Source organism: Zootoca vivipara, chromosome 6, assembly GCF_965207765.1.
Source record: "Zootoca vivipara chromosome 6, rZooViv2.hap1.1, whole genome shotgun sequence".
NCBI lineage: Eukaryota > Metazoa > Chordata > Lepidosauria > Squamata > Lacertidae > Zootoca > Zootoca vivipara.
The window spans coordinates 75,509,809-75,534,864 of NC_142589.1; the positions used below are offsets into that span (position 1 = coordinate 75,509,809).

The 25,056-nt window shown below is 47.3% G+C and overlaps 1 protein-coding gene across 3 annotated transcripts; it reads right to left on the minus strand.

Moving 5' to 3' along the window:
* Positions 1–1,015: 1,015 nt before the first annotated feature.
* CEACAM19 (CEA cell adhesion molecule 19) lies at positions 1,016–14,212 on the minus strand. Of its 3 annotated transcripts, none has more exons than XR_015950699.1 (8): positions 14,041–14,212; positions 12,606–12,869; positions 9,914–10,285; positions 7,080–7,269; positions 5,764–5,816; positions 4,520–4,614; positions 3,162–3,369; positions 1,016–2,354 (listed from the first exon to the last, which is right to left on the minus strand). XR_015950699.1 is itself a non-coding variant. In XM_035121003.3 (8 exons), the coding sequence occupies exons 1-7, from the start codon at positions 14,210–14,212 to the stop codon at positions 3,190–3,192; spliced, it is 1,224 nt and encodes a 407-aa protein (XP_034976894.2). In that variant the 3' UTR covers positions 1,016–2,354; positions 3,162–3,189. The 3 variants fall into 3 exon arrangements, 2 of the variants coding, with proteins under 2 accessions (XP_034976894.2, XP_034976893.2); XM_035121003.3 differs by having other exon boundaries at positions 3,162–3,267; XM_035121002.3 differs by having other exon boundaries at positions 3,328–3,369.
* Positions 14,213–25,056: the final 10,844 nt, after the last annotated feature.

Genomic DNA, 25,056 nt, shown 5'->3' on the forward strand with positions numbered 1-25,056 from the left:
TGCCTGAACCCCTCCCGCAAAACCTCGACAGTCTGGAGGCACCCATAATTTTTCTGCACGGCAGGCTGCTCTGAAAGGTGCAGGAGCACCTTGGAAAGCGGCCGCCCCGCATTCCAAATTCCTGACACCTCGAAAAGTGGAGCAGGGTGTCTGCTATATGCAGCAGCCGGAAAGAGCAATGGGGTGGCGTCTCCTTGCTCAAGAATCTCTGGAAGTTTCTTAATTGCAGCCTGGCATTGATCATTAGCTAACCGGTTAACAAATACGGGAATAAAAACCCTCTCCAGGGTGCAGCTGACTAACCAAAGCAAGTTGAATGCCAGGGAAAGGTTCCAACTGGGATAAAGATTAACTAACAGGGCCAGCAACAAAACATTGCAGCGTGGAATGTCCCGCTCAAGGTTCCAGCTACTCAGCCAGCCATGCCATTATCCCAGGACATGCAATACCATTCCTGCTTCCCCCTTAGTTTTCCATCTCTGCCCCCCCCCAACCCTTCAAGTGTCCCAATTTTCCACCCCCAATTTAGAGAAGCCATCCCGGTTTCTGATTTGATCTTGGAATGTCCCGTTTTTCCTTTGTTGTTGTTCTTTAGTCGTTTAGTCGTGTCCGACTCTTCATGACCCCATGGACCATAGCACGCCAGGCACTCCTGTCCCTCCACTGCCTCCTGCAGTTTGGCCAGACTCATGTTGGTAGTTTTGAGAACACTGTCTAACCATCTCACCCTCCGTCGTCCCCTTCTCCTTGTGCCCTCCATCTTTCCCAACATCAGGGTCTTTTCCAGGGAGTCTTCTCTTCTCATGAGCTGTGTTTTTCCTTAGGATGTCCCTATTTTCATGGAGGGTATGGAGTTATTCGACCTCCCCTCCCCAAGCCGTTTGAAAGCAATCCTGTATAGGGAAGTTTTTTAAAAAATGTTTTATTATGTTTTTATATATCTTGGAAGCTGTGCCCAGAGTGGCTGGGGGTCAACCCAGTAAGATGTGTGGGGTATAAAGACTAAAATTATCCATATGGAATAGAACATCTTTATTTTCATCGGAGAAATGTTGGAGGGTATGTTCCCCCCCTACTTTTCTTGCCTCTGAGCATGCTCACTCCTCACCCTTTAGGGCGTTCCTTCCTCAATATTTTTGTAATTCTGCACTCACACAAATCTTAGCATGCATTTCCTCCTAAACATCACTGTTGGGGTTCAAAGCTCCCCCTCTTATTCCAACGCCTTTGCTTCCTAAACAGCTTGAACAGTATCAAGTGTTTGTGGGGAGGGACTTGTTGATTTGGTCATTATTATTATTATTGTTCTTGTTTTTATCACGTATTTGGCGTTTTTATATTGTATTTTTATGCTGTGAACCACCCCCGAGAACTGCAAGATTAGAGACACTAGGGATTTAGAGAGCATCCGTTCCGATCTGTTTTGCAGGGAGGTCAGAGGATGTTGCGTCATAGCAAGCATCAACCCCCCCCCCCACTTCCTTCTTGCAAAAAGTCAGATCTTTGGGGGAAGCAGGGCTTTGAGCAAGACCTCCCCATCAACGATCACTGCTCAACCTGAATTTTCCAGGGCAGGATTGAATTCAGGCTTAAAATAGAGGTGTTCTGGAAGAGCCCTAAGAGCTAGCAACTGGGAGGGTGGTGTCCTCAGTCAAATATGACCTCAAAGAGTGTGTATGTTTGTGTGTTTGTGTGTGTGTGTGTGTGTGTGGCCTCCCATTTCCTGATCTACAGCTTGCAAAGAAAGTGGTTCTTGGGGGTGGCGGGGGGAGGCAGAGCACCCCTCCAACACTTTGCAGAGCAGCCCTCCAGGAAACAGAAAGACTTTCTGAGCACCAAAGCAGATTGCTGCTATTAAAAACAAAACAAAACCAAAAAACGGAATTATCAAAAAAGCCCAGAAAACCAAAATAATCACAACCACAAGCAGAAATATTTCCTCCCGCCGCCAGGATTCCTTGAAAAGGAGCACGACTTTAGCCACGCGTGGTGGTCCGTTTTTAGGAAGAGATGAGATCGAACTGCCCAGGCAACAGCAAGCTCTATCTTGCTCCTCCATCCCATCAGGAGAAAAGTCCTCGGCTCGATCGCCTTTGAACTTGGCGGTAGGTTGAAATTCTTCGCTGTATGCACAGTCTTAAGACAAAGGGATTCTAGTTCCGCCAGCAGCAGGCAAGAGAGAGCAAAAGTACGGGAGATGGAGAATTCGCATCCCAAAATACTGGAATGGGTTGGTTCCCAGGGAACGAGGGAGCTGGCAGGGGAGTGGGGGGGGCAGTCAGAGTAGCACCTTTCAAGGCACAGAATCACCTCTTGATCTCGGCGTAAATAGATTCTGCTCTGCGTAGCAACTCCTGAAAATTAAAGAGGAAAGGAATCCTGTTTATTCATTTCATAAAGCTGCTATACCTCTTGATTGCAAAACAACAGCAACCTCAAAGCAGTTCACCAAACGAATAAAACTATAAGATTAAAAACCAGCTAGAAACAGCAATTTAACACCTGCACGAAATAATTAAGAGTCAACGCTAAGCTAAAAACCAGATGAAAGTCCACGCCAGCATTCTACATGACTAAATAGGCTTGCCGAAACAAAAATGTTTCAAGTAGGTGTCCAAAAGAGTACAAGGAAGGTGCCTGCCTGGCGTCAATAGGCAAGGAGTTCCAAAGTGCAAATGTGGAATGAGTATTATCTGGCACCTTTACAGTGCCAGTTCCACAGATAGGAGCCGCCGTAGAATTGAATCTTAGAATTGCAGAGTCGGAAAGTACCCAAGGGTCATCTAGTCCAGCCACCTGCAATGCAGGAATAAACGCCAAGCGGGCATAAATCGGGTAAGGCAATCTCACAGGTAAACTGGTCCCAAGCTGTTAAGCTGTTGATTGAAGCCTGGTGCTGCCAACACCAAAGTCGTAAGTTCAATCCCCATACGGGACAGTTGCATATTCCTGGAGGCAGCCCTTGGACTGGAAAATGTTCTGATCCCCTACTCACCAACTCAGCCTACCCAGCCTTGGAGCTCACCACCACCCGCTTCCCTCCCCTTATAGCTCACCCTACCCACCCTATCCCTTATGGAAAGGGGTGGCATCTTTCCTGGCTGGCAGGGCAGACCTTTATTTCCCAAACTCCTGGCAGGCCAAAGGTGACAGATGCCCACCTGTCAATCACCTGACTTCATAGCGATGTCAGGCGATGCTTCCCTTTGTAGTCCCAGTGGTCGGGCCGGCTTGCAAACTGCAAAGCGTGATGACGGGCTTACATTTCTATGGATATAGGAAGAAATGAAGAGTCCGGTTAAGATTCCCACAGAGTTAAGAACTTACCATGTAGTTTGTGTCCAGACTGGGGCAAGTACCCGGCAGAGGCTGTGAAGAGAAAGAATATGGTGGGCAATGAAAGAGATCGGATCATCGTGAAAGGGTGGGCTTCCATTTGATCCTCCCTTTGCTGAGATTTTGTTCCTTGGTGGCGGGGAGGGACGTGGCGTTTGGGGGAACCTGCAAGCCGAGCACCGCTCATGGGGCTGGTGTATGCCTGTTGTATCCTGCTCGGTCACCAGAGGGGGGCCACCAGAGGGGGGGGTACAACAGCTTGCACACACTATGAACCCAGCCCCAAGCAGCTTTTGGAAGCAGCATGCTGGGCTCTCAGGGTGCCTGGGCTTGCATACCACCTTGGGCTTCAACATGCCACCCCCAAAGGTAAGTGTTGCCCAGGGCAATCCACCCCATCTGCCCCTCTAGCTATGCCACTGGCAGGGTGAGTCCTTTAAATTTTTGTCAGGCTTCAGGGAATGGGCTTCCTCCCCCATGGCAGTAGATAAGCAGAACAAAGGGAAAAGAGCCTTCTTACCAGTTATAAACTTTAATAATCACAGCGAGAGAACAAAGAAACCATCTCCTAGAATGGCGGTGCTCCCAATTAAGGATCTCACCCCCTTCTGTCCCTATTAATCTACGTCACTCCTACATCTTGTAATCTGAGCTTGTACCCTCTGTGCTTTCTGTTCTGCCACTTTCTGAGCTCTCCGTGACTTTGGAGAAGGGAGGTGGGGGGTGAATGTTGTCCAGGGACTGTGAATCTGTTAACTGTCTCTCTTCCAATGTTTCTTCTCCTAGCTGTTCTCCATCCAGTATTTCCCTCCTTCTGAACCATGTCCCTCTGCAAACCGCTGTTCCAAATCTATACTGTCCTCTTGCTCCTGGGAAGATTCAGGATCCGGATCAGGAGCAGGGGGAGGGGGAGGCTCCCACCATTCCTCCTCAGTGCAGCCCTCCTCAGCACGGTTCCTGACAAATTCACCCGTATCACAGACTCTCAAATGTGCAGAAGAAAGGGCCGTTCCAGCAAATTCATACAGAACCTTTGGAATTCCGAGAGTCCGGATCAGGACTAAAGGAGTTGCACAGTGGAGTTCATTGACTGAGAAATCCCGTTCCCAGCCTCTCCTAATCCTCTCACGCCCCATTTGCAAAACCTAACCAAGGAGCTGTTGAGTCCCATTACTTGACTTACAGGGAGAGGTCCAGACATTGGGGGAGGCTCCTTCCCTTCTCCTCTGGGCGATTCCACAGGCGAATCCATCATTTCATAAATGGGCTCCTTGTCACCTGGAAAGTGGAGATTAGAACACATGCCTCAGAACTGCATAGCATGTCATTCTCACAACAACCTTGTTGTTGGAAACTATAGGCAAAGAGAGAGCGCCATTGCACCCCAGCTCCCAAGGGTGCATGGGCGTAGCTAAGCGGAGCAGGGGGGCAGCTGCCCCTTCAAACCGATAAAAATCAATACAGTCTGGTTAGTCCCTGTGAGCAAAGGATGCTGGACTTGAGAGGCCACTGTCTGAGCTATTGTTATGTTCTTAGGTTCTTCGGTTGCTGCTGAACTGCGTCATTATCAAGATTGTAGCCGGCTAATAATAATCCTATCATTAATATGCAGCCCATCTGACTGGGTTGCTCCAGTCACTCTGGGCGGCTTCCAACAGACTATAAAACACACAAAACCCCCTCAAACATTAAAAACCTCCCTGTACAGAGCTGCCTTCAGATGTCTTCTAAAAGTCAGATACCGTGGTACCTCAGGTTACAAATGCTTCAGGTTACAAACGCTTCAGGTTACAGATTCCGCTAACCCGAAAGTAGTACCTCGGGTTAAGAACTTTGCTTCAGGATGAGAACAAAAATTGTGCGGCGGCGGCGGGCTAGAGTGGTACCTCAGGTTAAGAACAGTTTCAGGTTAAGAACAGACCTCCGGAACGAATTACGTTCTTAACCCAAGGTACAGCTGTAGTTGTTTATCTCCTTGACATCTGATAGGAGGGCATTCCACAGGGCAGGCGCCACCACCGAGAAGGCCCTCTGCCTGATTCCCTGTTATCTCACTTCTTGAATTGAGGGAACCGCCAGAAGGCCCTCGGAGCTGGACCTCAGTGTCCAGGCTGAACGATGGGGGTGGAGACACTACTTCCCTGTTTAGGGAAGTTTTTAATGTTTGATGCTATACTGTTTTAAATATTTGGTTGGAAGCCACCCAGAGTGGCTGGGGAAACCCAGCCAGATGGGCGGGGTATAAATAATAAATTATTATTATTATTATTATTCAGGTATACAGGGCTAACATCCCGTTTGCTAGACCTTGAGGAAGGGTTATCCACATGAAAAACAATGTCCCAATCAAAGCACACACACACACCACTGTTTGCAGGGGGGAAGTGGATCCCCGGACTCTCAGATACTCTAGAGGAGGTCACTCACCATGTTTGGGTGCTGGTGGCTTTTTCCCTATTGCATCCAGTCTTCCTGGCATCCTAGAAACAAATTTGAATGGGTGAGAGGTTGCCCAATGACGTATCTACATGTTGCTTATGAAGAATGGTTGGGCGAGCAAGGTATCTTTAACCTGGTAAAGAGGAGACTGAGGGGAGATAGGAAAGCCATCTTTAAATATCTCATGGGCTGCCAAATGTAGGAGGGAGCAAGCTTTTTTTCTCCTGCTCTGGAGGGTAGGACTCAAACCAATGACTTCAAGTTACAAGAAAGGAGATTCCGACTAACTATCAGGGAGAACTTTCTGGCAGTAAGAACCACTTGACAGTGGAACGGTCTCCCTCAGAAGCTGGTGGACTCTCCTTCCTTGGAGGTTTTAAAACAGAGATTGGATGGCCCTCTGTTAACAAATGCTTGAAATTTCTGCATTGCCCTTTTACAAGGGTAAAAGAATACAGGGAAATGATATATAATGAATTGGAGGGGGGGTAATTAGAAGTACCTTTCCAAAAAACAACAACAACCAGAGTCCTTTTTGTTGGGGATAATTCAGAGGGAATTTCCCAGGTGTCAAAAAATACTATTTATGTATGCCACAACCATGGCCCATGTCTTGTTAGCCCCAAAATGGAAAACGAGCAAGGTCCCAACCAAAGAAGAATGGCAACTTAAACTTAAACTCGTGTGCATGCACACGAAAGCTCATACCAAAATAAAAACTTAGTTGGTCTTTAAGGTGCTACTGAAGGAATTTTTTTATTTTACTTCGATCCAGACCAACACGGCTACCTACCTGTAACCATGATGGAATACACACAGCTTGCAGACTTAACATATAGAATAAGAGAACAAGAAGAATGCACGTTTAAAGAAGACTGGAAAATGTTTACTGAATATATGGGTAAAAATTGTGTTCATTTAAAAACGCTGGTAGCATTAAGATAAATTCAACAGTGTAAATAAGTTTTTTAAAAATGTAACAATGGATTACTGAATGGTTTAGTTCATGTAAAATATGCAGGGATGTATGGAATGCAAAATGAACCACCGAAAGAGAAGGGAAGTAAATGATTTAAGGTTGTTTCAATGAATATTTTGAAATGTAATTGAGAAAATTAAATTAGATAGATAGATAGATAGATAGATAGATAGATAGATAGATAGATAGATGATAGATAGATAGATACGATTTCTGCATTGCAGGAGTTTGGACTAGAAGACTCCCATGGTCCCATCCAAACTCTACAATTCAGTGGTCTACCTTCATGACCATTCTAAACACATAGCCCCTCGTTCCCCCTTACCCCGTGCCTGGGTCTGCCTTCTGTAAGACGAAGCGGTAGACCAGGACAGCCCCGACAGCCCCCGCTAGCAGGATGCCAACCACGACTCCAGCAACAATCCAGCCCAGCATCAAAGAAGGTTTGGTGAGCTCCTTCACAGGAGGTGCCTCTGTGGTGGGAGTTGTAGGTGGTGGGGTGGTAGTAGTTGAGTCTAGAAAAGAGAACGAACATGGGTGTTAGTACCCACCGAGTGACCGAGGGAGCAAGCAAATGCTTGAGACGGGCCCCTTTGGCTGCGGCAAGACAATGACGGAAATAGCTCTGTCCTCACAGCTCTCCACAACAACCCTGCCAGGTAGGGCCAGCATAACCGTGAGCCGCCTAGTGGCGGGGCGGCAGGCACAAAAGGGGACAGGCCTCCTGAACCTCTAACAGCTGCGTGGAAGAGGGTGTCCTTTCGACAAGGGCTGTAGCTCAGCGGCAGAAGTATGGGGGTGCAGAGATTGTGTGAATGAGCTTAGTGCAATATGAATTTTGTTTTGTGTCTATGCGTTTTTGTTTGTAAATAAAATTTTCAAATAAAAAATTAAAGATGAACTTAGTGCTCAGCTTATAATTGCTATTTTGTTAATGTTTTTAATATTGTTTTATAGATTCTAAATGCTGCATTATTTGTTAATCACGTGACTTTTTGTAATTGTCAAGTTTAGCTTATTTCTTAGCGACTGTTTTGTTAAGTTTTTTTAATAGATTGCAACTGTTTTATTGATAATTTGTTAAATATTTTATATGCTGTATGCAGTATTCACGATTGGTATTATGTTTTATTATATTATGGTTATTTATTGGTTGAGATTCATTTGAATAAAAAGCGGCATAGAAATTCAATCAATCAATCAATCCAGCTTCCATGCAGAAGATTTCAGGTTTTAACCCCAGGATCTCCAGGTACAGCTGGGAGAGACTCTCTTATTGAAACCCTGGGGAGCCAACTGCTGTTCAGGGTCGGCTAGAGGGATGGATAAATCTTTTGGTTTTAGTTTCTCATTCCTCACCCTCAGCAAGTTTTGTCCTCCGCAGGCCCTCATCAGTTTGCAATCAGAAAAAGAAAAGGCCTTCACGAAAACTCGTCAGGCTTTGAGCACAAATTTCTCCCCAAACACACTTTTCATGTGTATGTCATTTTATGCCTTTTTTTTTGCAGAACAACTTCACACAGAATAATGCCTTTCCGTACATTATTTTCACCGAGGGGTGTATTTTGTCACACGTTTTACCCTAGTCAAACGCATTCTTGTTCCTCCATTCGCAAAATTCAGATAAGTGTGGATTGCAAAGGGTGGCTGTGCTTCGGTTTGCCTGTATTCTTTAGGAAAGCGAGAATTTGCTAGGTCCGTTTTTTAATGCAGACTGATTTCAGTTTCTCCTCCATCCCTAGTAGACGATACTGAGCTCGATGGACCAATGGTCTGACCCGATGGAAGGCAACTCCCTGCAAAACCCCACCATTAAGACCGCCTCATGAACTCCCACCAGCCCCAGCAAGCGTGGCCAGGGACGGTGGGACTTGTCATTCAGCAACATCTGGAAGGCCCAGATTTCCCCATCACTCATATACACATTATCCAAGGAATAAATCCTACTGAACTCGATGGGGCTACTCTTGGAGTGGACATGCATTGGGTCCCTGTTGGTTGAATCCTCAACTATATTTTAGCCCATCAACTGATAAAATGAGTTAATTCAATCTGTGCCCTTCTGCCGGCAACTGAAACCAGGTGTGTCTGGAACATTTGTCTCACCAGATGTTGCTGAACTACAACTCCCATCTCTCCTGCCTATTGGCTGTGCTTGTTGTAGTTTGGCAATGCAGGGTACATATTTAGCCCATTAAATATCTTTGTTTTGATTGATCTAACCCAGGGTTTCCCAAACTTGGGCCTCCAGCTCTTTTTGGACTACAATTCCCATCATCCCTGACCACCGGTCCTGCTAGCTAGGGATGATGGGAGTTGTGGTCCAAAAAAACCTGGAGGCCCAAGTCTGGGAAACCCTGATCTAACCGATGCACCAGTTTAGCATTTGTGGCAATACTGAACTCTCCGGGTTTTCCGAAAGCGAGCCTCTCCCACCCCTTTCTGGAGATGCCATTGGGAATTGACCTTCTGCATGCACTGCAGGTGTTCCTACCACTCAGCTACAGCCATTCGCTGCCCCCGTTTGACAGTTGTGTACAAGGAAGATGTGGGTGGTTATATAACGCTAATTGTGCTTTGAGTTGTGTTATGCAACAGAAGCAAGCAGCCCAATATCTCATTGAACCATCTCCAGCATTCCTAAGGTATACATGCAAACAATAAACAGGAGATCCGGAAGGACCGTCCGGATGACGTAACTTCTTTTTGCGGATGAGAAAAGTCAAAATTCCTTCCCGTCCACAATTTTTGAAGACCCCCAGAAGAGTATTCTGTTTGCAGAATACCGGTACTTTAAAAAACAAAAACAAACACTAAGTGTAAATATATTAAAACGCAAATAGGGATTTGAGTGGGGGTGAACCTTTTGTTTCCCTTTTGTGATAAGGTGAAGGTATAAACAGAAATTTTAGGGGGACCACGGAGGGAGATGGAAGCCGTAGGTGGAAAAACTGGTTGCTAAATGTGCAATCTTGTAGAATTGTTTATCTGTTTGAATTTTTTAAAAAGAGAGAGAGAGGGGGGATCTCCAAAGCTAAGCATCGGCAAACTCTCAACGGTGGCCGGAATGGACATTCCCGTGCTGCAGCGCTGAGCCACGGAGACAGGAAACAGGGGGAGGCAATGAGATTGGGAGCGGGAGAGAGCCCAAACACTCACGTGCCAGCTGAAGTTCGATGGACCCTTTGAGAGAGCCTTTGGGGCGCATCAGAAGCATCACGGTGTAGACCTTGCTGTCGTTGGGCCTGACCCTGGTGATGAGAAGGGACCCGTTGGGGAAGCCAAATTCCCTCCCTGTATGTCGCACCCCGTTCCGCTGCGGGTTGCCGTTCCCAGGGAAGTAACTGAAGAGCCGGGTCGAACCGTCCGTCGCCACGCCTCGGTACCAGTCGATTTGGCGAATAGTGCCCGTCACGTTGACCACGGCAAATGTGACGTTCTGACCCTCAGCGGGGGTCTCCGGGATGGACACAACAGGGACGCTGCCAATGGTAGCTTGGCTCAGGGGAGCCCACAAGCCCACAAGGCAGGCTGCGTGAGAGGAGAGGGAGGGAGAGTCAGGTTAGGTGGCCACAGGAACTCACAGCATCCTCCAACAGCACCTGCCTGCCTTTGCATCCTACTGGTCTGAAAGCTTCCCCCACCCCGCTCACCTGGCTCAGCATATGTCTGCACCAGGCATGGCCAAACTTGGCCCTCCAGCTGTTTTGGGACTACAATTCCCAACATCCCTGACCGCTGGTCCTGTTAGCTAGGGATGATGGGAGTTGTAGTCCTAAAACAGCTGAAGGGCCAAGTTTGGCCATGCCTGGTCTACACTAAGGTTCTCAGGGGTCAGCAAACTTTTTCAGCAGGGGGCCGGTCCACTGTCCCTCAGACCTTGTGGGGGGCCGGACTATATGGGGGGGGGAGATGAATGAATTCTTATGCCCCACAAATAACCCAGAGATGCATTCTAAATAAAATGACACATTCTACTCATGTAAAAACAGGCTGATTCACGGACCGTCCGCAGGCCGGATTTAGAAGGCGATTGGGCCACATCCGGCCCCAGGGGCTTAGTTTGGGGACCCCTGTTCTAACTTTTTTTACAGCCTCATGCTCATGTAGCTTAGTTTGATGAACTTTTGCCTAGAAGCAAAGGAATGAATGGTCATTTCTTCTGTGAAAAGGCCACCCCCAAAAGCAATAAACCAGTTTCTGTATAAGTAACTGTATAATAGGCATAGCATGTAAACAGGAGAAATAGATTCCAGCTTTTACAGCAATTCCAACTTTTCATTTCCCTTTTCTGGCGTTTCTAAGCAAAAGTTCATTTTGCTACAGGAAATGGCTTTTTTGGGGGGGAGATGGAGTCAAAAGGTTATAACCCTAGTCTACACACTAGATTCAAACCAGCTTCGAACCAGTTCAGCTGCCAGCAGTTCCCAGTCCAGCAGGAACTCGTAGATGTGCAGCACCCTGACCCTAGGGGGAAGGGGCGTAGCCCAGTGGCAGAGCAGCTGCTTTGAGTGCAGAAGGCCCCAGGACAATTCTTGGCTTCTCCAAATGAAAGGGACCTTCAGGTGGAAACCCTTAGAGAGCTGCTGCCAGCCAGTGTAAACAATCCTGGTGTGGCGTGGCATAAGACAGCTTCCTACATTCTGCAGTTGCCAACTTCTCAGCCAGCCCCTGCTGCTGTGTGGTCAGAGGTTTGGCCTACTGACCACGGTAAAATTAGTACAGAATTTTGCCAATCTGGCACCATTTAGGTGTTTTGGATGGCTCCTATCTGCCCCATGTTGGCAAAGGCTGAATTAGGTAGAATCATAGAATTGGAAGTTAGTCTAACCCCCTGCAATATAGGTAATTCCAGGGATAATGGTTTTACAGGATGTTGAGGGCAGGGGGAGGGACTCCTCATATTCCCCCCTTACTTCAAAAAGTGGAAAGCCTTGCTGAATCTGGGAGGCCCTCCCACTAATTTTGCTGTGTGCCCCCAAATTCTGCCCAGATGGCACCATTGCCTATGAATCCACGTGCGCCAGCGATGGGGAATCATTGGCCAGCCGTATGCTGTTGGACTCCACCCTGTTCAGCATTGACCGATTCCCTACGACACTCCCAAACTCTATAAATTAGAATTGCCAACTTATTAAACTGACCCTGCTCTTCTGTCTTTAAGGGCAGCTTAACATGAAACAGGCAAAAGTGCCCCCTCCCTTTGTATTGCCTCTATGCCAGGAAACAGAAACACCCTCAACATTCCACTTGTTCATAGAACTGCCAGCTTCATGATTCTTAAAAAATGTCTTTGTGTTAGAATCATAAAATCGCAAAGTTGGAAGGGACCCCGAGGATCATCCAGTCCAGCCCCCTGCAATGCAGGAATCTCAGCTAAAGCATCCATGACAGATGGCCACCCAACCTCTCTTTAAAAGCCTCCAAGGAAGGAGAGTCCATCACCTCCCGAGGGAGTCTGTTCCACTGTTGAATGGCTCTCACTCCCAGAAACGTCTTCCCGCTGTTTAGTCGGAATCTCCTTTCTTGTAGCTTGAAGCCATGGGTTCGAGTCTTACCCTCCGGAGCAGGAGAAAACCAGCTTGTTACAATAAACAGAATTAATTTAAGAAACCTTTCAAAGTGTTACCATAGATGTCCCTTGAACAACAGTTTGATCTGGAACACTTCGCAGGCGACCATCGCCTGTAATTTTAATAGATTTCAAATTTTCCTTAAAAGCAGAGGAGCAAACTGCGTCAGGTGTTTTTTGGTCAGTTGGCAACCCTATGTACAAATCCTCCTGCCCCCAAAACAGCTGGCGGCCTTGTGGGCGGGCTTCACATTGCTTACTCCTCTGTCATCAACTCACCTACTAGCAGGAATTCCCCAGGAAAGGGGACCCGGCTGGTCAAACTCTGCATGGTGGTCCTTGGTGGAAGTTGGCCAAAGTTCAGCAGATGACCCCCTCCAAGTGAGAATAACACTTCTGAGGTTAAAACCGATACTGGGCAGTCAGCTGGGCACCTGGGTTTCTTCCTTGTTCCATTCCACAGGGTGGTTCTATGCCAATTGCTGCTTCCTCCTCCTCCTCCTCCTGCTCCTGGTGTCTCTCTGGCCTCTTTGGGGTGCGAGCCTGTGGGATGGGGGGGGGAGGCGGGAGCAACAACATCACTCAAAGCCAGCGTCAAAGGCGCTCAAGCCTGACTCACTGCCTGCCAGGAATGTCCTGGGATATTAAAATTTCGACTGAGCCAACCAGCAGGCCAGGTGTGCTGGCTCTGTGCCGTGGCTGGCCTGGGCAAGTTGTGGGGTGAGCTAGAAGCCTCCCCTTTCCGGGATGGAGGCTCGGAGGGTCCCCCCTCCCGTTTCTGAGACCCAGGAATCCTAGCACCCCACGGTTAGGTGGCAGTGCAGCAGAACGCTTAGGGTGCCAAACGAGGGCCCGAGGGGCCGCCACCCGGGTTCAAATCCCACAGCTGAATCCTGAAGCTCACTGGGTGACCTCAGTCACTGCCTCCCAGCCGAACCTCCCTCACAGGGCTGTTGTGAAGATGGGACGGAGAGCAAGGGAGAAGCAGGTGTGTTGCTTTGAGCTCCTCGGGAGGAAGGTGAGATAGAAATGCAACAATGCAGCAATACTCTAAACCTCAGTCCTTACCTAATAAAACAGAGTGGGGGGTCTGATTTTGGGGGGAAAGGAGGAGAAGAAGGGGGTGCTGAATGGGGCAGATTAATAGTCCCAATGGATGGTGTTTGAGGAAATTGTTGTTGTTGTTGTTGTTGTTGTTGTTGTTGTTGTTGTCAAATACCCTGTCTATCTGGCTGAGTTTCCCCAGCCACTCTGGGCAGCTCCCAACAGAATATTAAAAACACGATAAAACATCAAACATTAAAAACTTCCCCAAACAGGGTTGCCTTCAGATATCTTCTAAAAAATCTGGGTGATCCTTGTTTTAGCCTTGACGTTGATTTATATGCTTCCCCACCCCCCAAACCATCTTTCCTTGACCCCCCCCAAAAAAACAGGGCCCAGTTTCATAGAGTTGGGAGGGACCCCAAGGGTCCTCTAGTCCAACCCCCTGCAGTACACGAATCCTTGCCCACAGCCATCCCTGGGTGGACTCGAACCACCAACCTTCTGGTTAACAGCCAGACACACTGACCCATTGCGCCACAGGCTCCGCATATAATTTCTCGCTTCCAAATTCTGCAGGGCTTCCTCCCGAGTTCTGCAGTGCCTGGGATCATGTTATAGCAGCGCTGCACGAACCACCCACCCAAAGAGAATTCTGATTTTCTCTCACCTTCTGCTGAGGACGAGGAGACAAGATCTGGAAGGGATCTTTCTGCCTCCGCCTTCCCTGCCTTCCTCTCCTCTTGTGCTTCTCCCCCACACATTCCCAGTCCTAACCCAACCCGACTAGTTAGACGGCAGGGTGACAGAGAGATGGGGAAGGTGGGGCCGACTGCAGGCATTTGGGTACAGGGAGGTGGAGGGAGTGAGGTGCCTTCCGAGACGGGCAAGGTGTAATTATCTGTAGCACACAGAATCTCCGTAGCCAGCCCAAGCTGAGCCGGTTGGATTTCTGCCTGTCGCACAAAGTTTGCTTGTCGAGAAATCGAGTGTGGGCGCACCATGCTCTTTGATAGAGGTTCTAACAGCTGTGGCTTCCCCCCAAGAATTCTGGGAGTTTTGTCAGGAGAGAGACGCATCCCACAATTCCCCTCACGGAGCTACAATTCATAGAGTAGTTTAACAACCAATCTTTTCGCCTGGAGAACCATTCTATGTAGAAATAACAAAACTGATAGAATAGAAAGAATTGATAGAATATAAAGAATTGATAGAATTTTAAGAAAATAAATGCAATATAAGAGTAAGGTATGTAGATCACATATGGGGGGGAGGGATAAGCTTAGAAAAGGTTGAGAAGTCGACGGGGAAGAGAAGAGGGAGGGAATAGAGGGGGGAAGGAGGGAGGTGTGGGAAGGGGAAAAAAGACAACTGTAATGACAGTGTTATGGCTGTACATTTTTTATTGTAATTATTGCCTTTCAAAAATAATAAAGTTTATTTTATTTTATTTTTAAAGAATTCTGGGAGTTTTGTCAGGAGGGAGACGCATCCCACAATTCCCCTCACGGAGCTACAATTCATAGAGTAGTTTAACAACCAATCTTTCTTCCCAGGGAACTCTGGGAATTCTAACTATGTGATGGGAATCTTCTTTAAACAGTCATGGCTCCCCACCACAACCACCAAAGAATTCTGGGAGCTGCGGTTTGCTAAGGTTGGCAAGAGTTGCTAAGAATTCTGGGAGTTAAGAGTTGCAGAAGGCCCCTATTATCTTCCTAGAGCCACAATTCTCAGAGTGTCCTGGCAAGAGGGATCCGCCGCCCCCGGACTTAAAAAAAAAAAAAAGTGCTGTGAACAGCACTGTGGTGCTGGGAATTTGAGTGAATGAGTCACCTAGAGGTTATCCATTGGCAGAGGCGTCTATGTGCTGGTTAGTCTGGGCTCCTTGGGCCGTGGTGGCAGCGTGCCTTGCCGACTGTGCCGACTGACCCAGAACAAAGCAAAGAGATGCCAAGTTATACATGTAGGCAGTGGTGGCCGAACTGCACTCTGCACTTGCTCAGAGAGATCCTTGTTTATTCTCAGGGCCAAACGAGATATGACCTCCCATGCTTTCTCACATCTGGTATGTAGGGTTGGCTAAGGGTACAGAGAGTTGTCAGGAGACCCCATTCCCCCTCAAAGAGCTACAATTCAGAGTGGTTCAGCTATCAATCCTACTCCCTGTGAAGCTCTGGGAATTATAGTTCTGGGGGGAGAATAAGAGGCCTCCTAACAACTCTCAGTGCCGGGGCAAGAATTGCCACCTTGCCTGGCTGCCTTACCCAGGCGGAGATGGCGCCCATTTTTCAGGCAAGATGGCTCCAATTTTCAGTGAGCTCTCGCCCCAAATGGACGTGATCTGGCCCCAAATCGGTGCCACTGGCAGCAGTGCCTCTCCATCACTGAAAGAGGTGACAGGACAGTCGCAGGCATGTCACCTGGGGACATCGACCGCCTGAGGCAGTGTTTCACCTTTCCTAATGGCTGGGCATGCTTTGCTCAGCACCCTTAACAAACCTCTGCTCCCAGAATCCTTTGGGTGAAGCTGTGGCTATTTAAAGTGGCACAATACACATACACTCCAACATTTCTCGGATGAAAATAGGGACATCCTATTCAACAACAACAACAACAACAACAACATTACTATTTATACCCCACCCAACTGACTACAATAAACAGACTAAAACATTAAACAGTTTAAATAAAATAAAAAAAACCTTCCCGATACAGGGCTGTGTTCAGACGGTTCAGGGGTCGGATAAATCCATACCCTCCAAAATTTCTCTGAAGAAAACAGGGACATCCCAAGGAAAAGTGGGACAACTGATGGAATGCGTGCAGCTTGCAGATTTAACATATAGAATAAGAGAACAAGAAGAATGTATGTTTAAAGAAGACTGGAAAATGTTTACTGAATATATGGGGGGAAATTGTGTTTATTTAAAAATGCTGGTAGCATTAAGTTGAATTCAACAGTGTAAATAAGCTTTGATGGTTGTAACAATGGATTATTGAATGGTTTGGTTCAATATGCAGGGAAGCAATTGATTTAAGGTTGCTTGAATGAATATTTTGAAATGTGAAATAGAAAATGTAATAAAAATTATATTTTAAAAAGGGAAAAAGGAAAAGCGGGACATTCCAGGATCAACTCAGAAACTGGGACAGCTGTAAATCGAGGGCGTCCCTGGAAAATAGAGACACTTGGAGGGCCTGAAATAATCCCTTAAACATATACGACAGTCGGGTGAGGATAAGACCACTTGAACACCATGTCTGATTTGGTCCTCCCTTCAGATGTTCTGGGTCTGAGCCTCGCCATTGAAGCCGGCTTCCACAAGTTGACATTAAAGCACACACAAGGCCAGGTCAACCCTCCCATCTCCTGCATGGTTCCTCTTTAAGGAGGAACATAGTTCAGAGGAAGCTCAAAGGTCAAGACATCCAACCCGCTATCAATGCAGAAAATCGTAGGTGGAAGGAGAGTCCACCCTCCTCCCAAGCCAACTCTGCCACTTTTAAACGACCTGTAGCATCAGGAAGTTTGCAGGTCCTTCTGGTCCTTCTAGTTTATAGAATCATAGAGTTGGAAGGGACCCAAGGGTCATCTAGTCCAACCCCCTGCAATGCAGGAATATCAGCTAAAGCATCCATGACAGATGGCCACCCAACCTCTGCTTAAAAACCTCCAAGGAAGGAGAGTCCACCACCTCTCGTGGGAGTCTGCTCCACTGTCAAACAGCTCTTACTATCAGAAAGTTTTTCCAAATGTTTAGCCGGAATCTCCTTTCTTGTAACTTGGTTCGAGTCCTACCCTCCAGAGCAGGAGAAAACAAGTTTGCTCCTTCCTCCATGTGACAGCCCTTGATATATTTCATAGAATCATAGAATCATAGAGTTGGAAGAGACCACAAGGGCCATCCAGTCCAACCCCCTGCCAAGCAAGAAACACCATCAAAGCATTCCTGACAGATGGCTGTCAAGCCTCTGCTTAAAGACCTCCAAAGAAGGAGACTCCACTCTTTGAAGATGGCTGTCATATCTCCTCTCAGTCTCATCTTTTCCAGGCTAAATATATCCAGCTCCTTCAAGCACTCCTCACAAGGCTTTGTTTCCAGACCCTTGATCATCTTGGTTGCCCTCCTCTGCACACCTCCCAACTTGTCGACACCCTTCTTAAATTGTGGTGCACAGAATTGAACACAGTATTCCAGGTGTGGTCTAACCAAGGCAGAATAGAGTATAGAGTGGTACTCTGACTTCCCTTGATCTGGACACTATTTTTCTGTTGATGCAGCCTGGAATCGTGTTAAGTTTTTTTGTTTTGTTTTTGGCTGCTGCTGTATCACCCTTTTGACTCGTGTTCAGCTTGTGGTCCACCAAGACCCCTAGATCCTTTTCACATGTACTGCTAGTAAGCCGGGTGTCCCCCATCCTATATTTGTGCAGCTGCTTCTTCCTGCCTAAATGCAGAACCTTGCATTTGTCCCTATTGAAATTCTTTTGTTAGCTTGCCCCCAGTTCTCCAATGTGTTAAGGCCATTTTGAATTCAGATTCTGTCTTCTTCGACCTTAGCTACCCCTCCCAGTTTGCTGCCATCTGCAAATCTGATGAGCGTCCCCTCAATTCCTTCACCCAAGCCATTTACAAAGATGTTGGTTTCATGCAGCCCTACCTGGAGATGCGAGCGATCGGCCTTAGAACCTTCTGTGGCAGATTCTCTAGCATTGCGCTATGGTCTGGGCCGGCCTACACATGGGGCAGTGTGGGGCGACTGCCTCAGGCGGCAGCATTCACCGAGGCAGCATATCTGGCTTCCAAGGAATGCAATGCCCACTGCTGATGTTGCCGTGATGGCAACAATAGCTGCTGCCTGCTCCTTGGAGCCTCTTGGCAAATAGGAGGCTGCTGGTCTCCTCTCACCCTTGTTTCCGACATCGATCTCTATTCCCTCTTGTTCCTGATGCAAATCTTCACTCACCCCTTCACCCAGGGGCGCCATTTTGTGGTTCGCCTCAGGCACCACCATGTCTTGAGCCAGTTCCTGCTCAAACCCTCCTTCCTCAAACACTCTGGTAATGTGAAGCCATCGCTCTGGGCCCTCCCCTCTGAAGCAACATGAAAATATTTGCTCCATCATCTAATTGACAGCCGGTCAGGTATTTAGAGATAGCTATCGTGTCTCCTAACTGTCTCTTCTCCAGGCGAAAAGTAGGCAACTTTTTCAACCTTTCCTCAAAGGGCTTTCCTCCAGTCCCCTCCCCCTCCTGGGGTTCCTCTGGGCAACCTCGGCACTGAGCATTTGTCCTGATTTGCTGACACAAAGGCTACACGGAGGTTAGACTGTGTCCAGTCATTAAGTGAGCATTCTCTTCTATTTGTTTCTGGGGTCAGTTATACGACAGTGAGAATTTGTTGTGCATTCGTTCCTGATTTGCTAATGGGCAGAAGGGTAGCTGTTCGGGGTTGCTGGGGGTGGGGGAAGATCTATTTCCATTTCCACAGCAGGGTCCCTGTCTCCAACATCCCAGAGACAACCAATCAGCATGAAATGGGGAATTTCTGGCCACGGGGAAGAAGCCTTTGCATTGAATCGGTGTGAAAAGAAGTGTGTTAGCCAGTGAGGATCAGCTCCTAGAGTCACTCTGCAGAAGGCTCATGGGAAGAGAACCGGGGGGAGAGAGAGAATTTGTTCTGCAAGCTCTAAAACTAGGCATTCAGAAACACATGGGAGACTTTATAAACTCAGAAAGGGAGAGTGGATGTGCTTATCACGAAGCTGCTCTGCACGTCTGAATTCCCCACAATACTACTGCTTCCAGAGTACGTGCACATTTTCCCATTGATGGTTCCTTCATCCCACGCTTTGCATGCATTCCCCCCTCAATTCCCCAACTGCAAAAATCTCCATTTGAAAGAGGATTTTGAATGCTGGGAGAGGTAGTTGACCCCTCGCAGAGCTACAATTTCCAGAACCCTTAAAAAAACCCTACAATGTTTAAAAGGCGAATATGCCAGGGAAGGGAACCCAGGATATTAGTCAAGCCATTCATGTTCGCATCGGGCAAACGCATCTGGTATGAGAGGAGCTCACAAACCCTCAAAGGAGGCGCTTGCAGCTTTCGTGAATTAATGAGGCCATTGGCTGGCCTTTGTCTCAGAAACCGCACCGGGAATGTGCGAGGAGGTCACACCCACCTCCAAGTGTTGGTCACCAAAAAAAACAAACCCGTTTGCCTGGGGCCGGAACCAGTTTGGCTTGGCTTGCTTAGGAATGCTTGAGAAAGAGGAAATATTGATGGATTCTGCTATGTTCAGATCTGATATGGATTTGGGGGGGTTGGGAGGGCGGCGCTGCTTAAAGATGGAGGCTGCTGCCCGCTTTTGCAACCTGTGCTATATCTCTGAGGGAGGGGCACATCACGAGAGACATTATCTATGTGCCACATCTGGCCAAGGGGCCAAAAGAGGAACAATCTCCCGTCTCTGCTTTATCACAGAAATGTTGGCTCGTAATACCTGGTTGCTTATCGCCGAAGAATGGATGCTTCTGAATTCTGGTGCTGGAGGAGACTCTTGAGAGTCCCATGGACTGCAAGAAGATCAAACCTATCCATTCTGAAGGAAATCAGCCCCGAGTGCTCACTGGAAGGCAGATCCTGAAGCTGAGGCTACAATACCAAAATAAAAAACTTAGTTGGTCTTTAAGGTGCTGCTGGAAGGAATTTTTTTATTTTGTTAGCCAAAAGATACGTACTATACTGTGATCTCTCCTGCCACCTACTGGATAGGAACATTAAGTGAGAAATGAAATAACAGTGGTACAGTATCTTGGTTTACGAAATTAATCCTTTCCAGAAGTCCGTTCTTAAACCAAAGCATTCTTAAATCAAGGTGTGCTTTCCCATAGCAGCTAGGGACTCAATTTACAAATGGAACACACTCAACAGGAAGCAGAACATGTTCTGCTTCCAAGGCAAAGTTCACGAACCAAAACATCTACTTCCGGGTTTGCAGCGTTCTTAATCCAAGTTGTTCATAAACTAAGCTGTTCTTAAACCAAGGTACCACTGTATGCAGAATTAGCTCTAAAGAAAGAGGTTTCAGGATGCTTATGGCAAATGAATTTTGTTCTTACTATAGGTTTTTAGTTGTTTTACTGTGATTAGGGTTGCCAGGCTCAATAGAGGACAGGACTTCTGTGCCATTAATTGCCCTGCTCTCTTTTGAGTCTGGAAACCTTAAAGAGAAACCAGCAGACCCTTTGTTTAATTTCCAAGCAAAGGGTCTGCTGGTTTCTCTTTAAGGTTTCCAGACTCAAAAGAGAGCAGGGAAATTAAAGGCACAGAAGTCCTGTCCTCTATTGAGTCTGGCAACCCTAATTTTGATCTCTTATTTTTAGCTCACATGTTGCTCTCAGGGTAGTCACAAACGACCCCACTGCTGTTTGTGCTTGCTGAAATCCCATAACTTTTTATACCACAAATGTTCTAGATTGTTTTTGTTCTGGCTTCCGGTCCGTCGCGCCGAGGAAGGAGGATGCAGGGACTTCGCGTTCCGAAGTCCCTGGCCTCTCGGAGGGGGGGGGGAGTCCGCAGAGTGAGCGGACTCCCCACAGAAGCACCGGGAAGAGCGTCCCGGCGACTCATGACCCAGCAGCTGCTCCGTTCCGCGAATCCTCCGCTGCCCGAGAGCTCAGTAGAGCGATCGAGAGCCAGCGGAGTGGAGTCGCGGGAGCCATTTTGGGATCCATTTTACCTCCGAGAGGCGAAGCTCCGAGTCTTCACCCAGCAAGCGGCGGATTCTTCCAAAAAAAATAAGAGACTTACACAAAGTAAGTGAAATTTACATTTGGACTTTTAAAAAATTAATCTCGAGAATAGGAGAGATTTTTAAAAAAACGGAAGTTGATCTCTTCCTATTGGCTAATTGGGAGGCGCATTAAATATCCTCAAGCCGAAAAAGGAAGAAAGTTTTTGGATTGTGAACCCGAGAGAAAGAAAGACTTTTTCAACCCTTCTCAGCTCCCGAGTCCGGCACCCCTTGAGGTTTAGCATCAATAAGGGGAAAGTATTTTGACAGCTGTCAAAAGCTGTCAAAAGCTGCCAAGTTGCTAAAAGACTAAGGAAATCTATTGCGTTGCTGTGGAAGTAAAAATTTGGAATTGGGACTGGATTTTTGATGGAGTTAAAGACAAAAGAGAAGATCAGCCAAGATGGAGCCGACCGTGTAAAAGCAAGGAATTTTCCAGCACCCTTTGCCCTCTATCTTCTGCCTGTCTGCGGTTAAGAGAACTATGAAAACAAAGTATTCTCAAGCCTTCCAGGTGGCTGTGCTGAATTATCTACAAATATGGGAGGACATTTACAAGGAACGACAACATCCTAATGGATCATTATTAGAAAATGAGGTTCAAGATCAGGATTTGGACAATTTTGACTCTGATAATTTTGACTCTGGGACTGAGTATGAGGAGCAACAATTTGATGACAAAGAAGAAGGCGATCTGGACCATAAAAAATACTTTGTGGATGAGGTAAAACAAGGATTTGAAAAAGAAGAACAGAGTGACAAGGAGAAGCAAATTGAAATGAAGATTAATGGAAAGAAGGAACCTGGAGGGACTGAAGTGGGGAGTTATGTCATTGAGGGAGAGGAAAGGCAGGGGAGGGGGGAATAGGGGTCTGGAGTTGCAAGGGGGAAAGAACTGGTGTGGGGTGAGAATTCTAACTTAAAGGCTTTTTGGTTTTTGAATGACGGTTTCTGACATCTTGGCTTGCTTAAGGAATGCTGATCCAATTGGGGGAAAAGATATCGGGAGGGGGGAAGGAGAGTGTTGTAAAGACTGACCTTTCTGGAGGGAGTTAGAAGATGGGCTGAGGAAAGAAGTTTTTGGATTAGTATGAATAAGTTTGTGTTTAGATAGGTGTTTGAGTAGAGAGCTGCCTGTCTCTCTCTCTTTACTCGGTGGCACCCAGTGGCAGGGGGTGCCCTGGGGGGAGGGGAGGGGGTAGAGGGAAACCCAGACACAAAAAATGGAACCTTTGAAGTGCTGGCCCCCGCGAGTCCCTCTTGTGGCAGAAGAGGGCTCGTGGGAGGCCGGCACGAAGAAGGAGGAGGATTAAGTTAATAGTGTAAGAATAAGATTTTGAATTAGAGTAGAAAACCCGCCATAAATAATTAGAGAAGTTAGGAAAACCAGGAGGAAGAGATTCGAGGAAGTCACAACTACAATGTTAAGAAATTAAGATTTGGGAATTTATAGTTCTTTTTTTTCTTTTCTTTTTTCTTCTTTTCTTTTTCTTTTTTCTTTTTTATTGTCCTTTTGTTGTTGTTTTTTGTTAAATTGGATTGTTATGCTGAAGAATCAACTGGGGGGAAACCAAGCCTCAGAGAACCTCCATCCCTGTCCTCTCAGTGGCAGGGAGGGGATGAGGGGGGAGGAAGGAGGGGGGAGGTCAAACCCAGCCAAAAATGGACCCCTTTGGTTCCCAATGCTCACGGGTACTACTGGTGGCGGAAGTGGTCTTGTGGGTGGAGGGAAATTGAAGGGACAGAGTCTACATTCTATGTTATGTTTGTCTTCTTTGTATAAAAACCAATAAAAATTATTTTTTTAAAAAATAGATTGTTTTTGTTCTGCTTTTGTTGTGCCTGAGCCCATCTGGACAGCAATAAGGTGGTGCTGTTGCAAGAAACGTGCTTGAACTCCCCTGCATGTCCAACACCCATCTGCTCCCTGCTCACCATCCCTAGAGGGATAGCAGAGAATCGTAGAGTTGGAAGGGACCCCAAGGGTCATCTAGTCCAACCCCAAGGGTCATCTAGTCCAACTCCTCTCCAAGGAAGGAGAGTCCCCCATCTTCCAAGGTAGCTTGTTCCACTGTCGAACAACTCTTACTATCAGAAAGTTCTTCCTGGTGTTTAATCAGAATCTCCTTTCTTGTAAATGGAATCAATCGGTTCTGCCCTCTGGAACAGTGGAGAACAAGCTTGCTCTATCTTCCACGTGGCAACCTTTCAGATATCATATCTCCTCTCAGTCTCCTCTTCTCCATGCTAAATGCATCCAACTCCCACAACTGTTCCTCATAAGGCTTTGTTTCCAGAACCCCTGATCATCTTGGTTGCCTTCCTCTGCACATGTTCCATCTTGTCAACATCCTTCTAAAATTGTGGTGCTCAGAATTGGACACAGTATTCCAAGTGTGGTCTGACCAAGTGGTTCTATTACTTCCCTTGATCTGGACACTATATTTCTGTTGATGCAGCCTAGAACAGGGTTAGCCTTTTTTTGCTGCTGCATCACCCTGTTGACTCATGTTCAGCATGTGGTCCACCAAGACCCCTAGATCCTTTTCACATGTACTGCTAGTAAGTCAGGTGTCCCCCATCTTATATTTGTGCAGCTGGGTCTTCCTGCCTAAGTGCAGAACCTTGCATTTGTCCCTATTGAAATTTATTTTGTTAGTTTTGGCCCAGTTCTCCAATCCGTTAAGGCCATTTTGAATTCTGATTCTGTCTTCCGCAACCTTAGCTACCGTACCCCTCCCAGTTTGGTGTCACCTGCAAATGGGATGAGCATCCCCTAATTCCTTCACCCAAGTCATTTATAAAGACGTTGAACAATGCCAGGTCCATTACAGAGCCCTGCTTGTCTCCTTTTCCCAGGATGATGAAGACCCATTCATGAGCACTCTACAGCAGGGGTCCCCAGACTACGGCCCGTGGGCCAGATGCGGCCCAATTGGCCTCCCAATCCGGCCCACGACGCCCCCCGCCGCCCGCTGCCGCCGCCCCCTTTCTTGCAGCACGCTGCACGGCGGTGCCATTCCGGATCGGAAAATATCGCCGAAAATCATTTCTGCGCATGCGTATGGGCCTCTCCCGACCCAGAAGAGGTCATTTCCGGTGCACTTCCGGGTCGGGGGAGGTGCACTTCCGGGTCGGGGGAGGCCCATACGCATGCGCACAAACAATTTTCGGCGGTTTTTTTCAGTCTGGAAGCGCGCCACTGCGCCAGTAAATGGGTGTGCGCATGCACACTGGCACGCACTCCCCCACCCTCCAGCCCACTGTGCGCGCACACCCCCACCCTCCGGCCCGCCGCGCAGTCGGCGCGGCGGGCACCAGCCCAAAGGCGGGTAAGTCTGGGGACCCCTGCTCTACAGGTTCAACGAGCTACAAATCCATCTAACAGTTACTTGGTCCAGCCCACATTTTATCAGCTTCTCTGCAAGAATATCAGGGGGGGGATTGTCAAAAAGCCTCAGTGAAATCTCACAAGGGACTCTGCCGAAAACCTTTCTGAAACGTTTTGCTGGAGTCAATACGTGCAAATGTTAGTCTCATGAGAAATGACTAATTGGTGATCTGCAGGCTTCCTGAGTCATGACTTTACTTTCGGAGGAAGACTTTGTTGTCTCTGCGGAACCCAATTTTTTCTTACGGGAGGTGACAATTAAACTTTGCTGGTAACAGGCGATTTATGTGCTGAGCTTGGCATTAAGTATACCCTCAAGGTCACATTTAAAATAAAGATTAATACTAGGGTCAGGACAGCTCTGAATTGCAGGATCTCTTCTTTGATCAATATATGTCAACTGCACTGATGCCATGATCTACAGCAATAAACCACAGACAAAGCTCAGAATTGCACCCATTGTGACAGTAGCATTGGAGAAGCATTGCAGAACA